Source organism: Ursus maritimus, unplaced genomic scaffold (assembly GCF_017311325.1).
Source record: "Ursus maritimus isolate PB19 unplaced genomic scaffold, ASM1731132v1 scaffold_17, whole genome shotgun sequence".
Taxonomy (NCBI): Eukaryota; Metazoa; Chordata; class Mammalia; order Carnivora; family Ursidae; genus Ursus; species Ursus maritimus.
Genome location: NW_024424119.1, coordinates 48,264,857 through 48,267,572, shown reverse-complemented (window position 1 = coordinate 48,267,572; position 2,716 = coordinate 48,264,857). Strand labels below are relative to the sequence as shown.

The window sequence follows — 2,716 nt, the reverse complement described above, 5'->3', positions numbered from 1 at the left end:
TGGAGCCTTGACATAGTTCCCTTTTCTTTCCAACTCTGACAGTCAGCAAAGTGTGGTGCTTAATGTCTAATAAAACTATACAGGGTTGAGTCCAGGTTTTATCTCTCAGAGCCTATAAGACCTTCAACAAAGTAGTCTCTTTGCTTTAGCTCTCTCATCTGTAATATAACAGTAGTTTGTACCATATGGGATTGTTGTGACAATTAAATGTATGATATTTAGTATGCTCCTCAGTGCAAAGCAAACACCAAAGAAATTCTGTGTTTAGTGACGCCTTCTTTATTATACAGGGACCATGTGTGATTTATCCTACTTAATATATATCACATCGAGAGATTGTAAGTGGTCGATAAATGAGCCTGGAATAAACTAAAGAGTGTGGGTGAGTACTTGAGTGGATGGACAGAAAGATAATGACAAGGGAAAGAGATGAAAGACAAAGCTGTTTTGGAAACTAAGGGCATCCATGCAAGAAAAGATGTTTCCTAAAAGCTATCCCAGAGTAAACTTCAGCATTTGATCCTAACACTTGCCGTTTGCGGGTGATATTGATCATGTATTATGGCCACTAGAAACAGGACAGAAGTAACTGAATTTGTCTTATTGGGTCTGTCCAGCTGGCAAGAGATGCAGCCAGTTATTTTTGGGATTGTCTTTGCCATGTACCTGGTTGCACTTATGGGCAATGCCCTATTACTGATTGTTGCCCTCTCAGACCCCAAGCTTCAGACCCCAATGTATTTCCTGCTCAGTCAGCTTTCCTTTATTGACATGTTTCTGACAACCATCACTGTTCCCCAGATGCTGGTGCACACACTGTCTGTGAATAGAACCATCTCCTTTAATTGTTGCATAATCCAGCTGTTCTTCTTTATGTCTGTGGGCAGCATGGAAGGCCACTTGCTGGCTGCCATGGCCTATGACCGCTATGTTGCCATCTGTGACCCCTTAAGGTACTCTGCCATCATCAGCCGTCACCTCTGTCTACGCATAACCTTGACCTCATGGGTGGTCGTCAGCCTCAACAGCCTCCTTTATAGTGTGTTGGTCACCCGCTTAACCTTTTGCAACAACCAGGTCACCCACTTCTTCTGTGACATCACACCCTTGCTGAAGCTCTCCTGCACCCAACCAGTGGTCAGTGAAATGCTAATATTTACTGAGGGTGTAGTTGTGGTGGTCAGCCCCTTCTTCTTCATTTTAGGTTCCTATGCCCGCATTGGCATTGCCATAGCCCGCATGCACTCAGTTGCTGCCCTGCGCAAAGCCCTGTCCACATGTAGCTCCCACATTCTCGTTGTGCTGCTCCTGTATGGCTCTGTGATCCGCATGTACCTCCGGCCATCTTCCAGCTATGACTTGGACCAGGATCGCCAAGTTGCCATCTTTTACGCAGTAGTTACCCCTACGCTAAACCCACTGATCTACAGCCTGCGGAACCAGGAGGTTAAGGGAGCTCTGCGAAGGCTTTTCAGGAAACTTTGCAACTCAGGAAACTTCCAGCCTGGTTCCCAGGGAAAGTGGGGATGGCACCACATCTCCTGAGCCTAAGGAGTTAAGATCTATCTTGAAAATGCCTCAAATAGTTGGTTACATTCCTAATAACTGGTATGTTTCACATTCCTGTGGAATAATTTTCCTTGTTGGCTTCCTCCTGTTTGGATTTGGGAAGAAGTGAGTTCATGAATAAATAGTTCTGGTCCCCATTGACTGATCTAGAATCTCAGATGTTTTGGAACTGAACAGATGTTTTTATTGATTTAGTTTATTTTTAAAAAAGCTTTTATTTATTTATTTATTTATTTATTTATTTATTAGAGAGAATGAGAATAGGGACAGAAGGAGGGGGGAGAGAGAGAATCTCAAGCAGACTCCATGCTGAGCACAGAGCCTGACATGGGGCTCCATCTCATGACCCTGAGATCATGACCTGAGCTGAAATTGAAAGTCAGATGCTTAACCACCTGAGCCACCTAGGCACCCCCTGAACAGATGTTTTTAGATCACCAAACCTGAACCTCTCATCTTTCAAAACTAATATGGGGCATAGCTAAATTATTATACATCAATAAGGCCTGCAGAACTTTGATCATTTTAGTGATATTGTGGCATGTGCTAGCCATTCTGATAGGTGTAAGGTGATACCTCATTGTAGTTTTGATTTGCATTTCTCTGGTGATAAGTGCTGATGAGTATCTTTCCATGTGTCTGTTGGCCATCTGTAGGTCTTCTTTGGAAAAATGTCTATTCATGTCTTCGGCCATTTTTGATTGGATTATTTGTGGTTTTTTTGGCATTGAGTTGCAAGTTATTTATATATTTGGGATACTAACCCCTTATCAGATATATCATTGGCAAGTATCTTCTCCCATTCAGTAAGTTGGTCTTTTTGTTTTGTTGCTTGTTTCCTTTGCTGCGCAGACGCTTTTTATTTTGATGTAATTTCTTTTTTTTTTTCTTTATGATTCTGTGGTTTGAGATCCCATTTCTTTTTTTTAATAATATTTTTTATTATATTATGTTATGTATATATTTTTATTACATTATATTACTGTATTTTATTATATATTTATATATATTATGTTATATAATATAATTATATTATATTATGTTATATATGTATTATATATAATATTATGTATATTATATATTATATTACATAATATTATATATATTGCCATATGTCCCATATATATTGGCATATATATTATAATAT

The 2,716-nt window shown here is 39.6% G+C and overlaps 1 protein-coding gene across 1 annotated transcript; it reads left to right on the top strand.

The window, feature by feature from the left end:
* The first annotated feature begins 374 nt into the window (after nt 1–374).
* Nucleotides 375–1,570, top strand: LOC103670349 (olfactory receptor 1361-like). Its single transcript, XM_008698800.2, has one exon. The coding sequence runs from the start codon at nt 562–564 to the stop codon at nt 1,543–1,545; it is 984 nt and encodes a 327-aa protein (XP_008697022.1). The 5' UTR covers nt 375–561; the 3' UTR covers nt 1,546–1,570.
* The last annotated feature ends 1,146 nt before the right edge of the window (nt 1,571–2,716 follow it).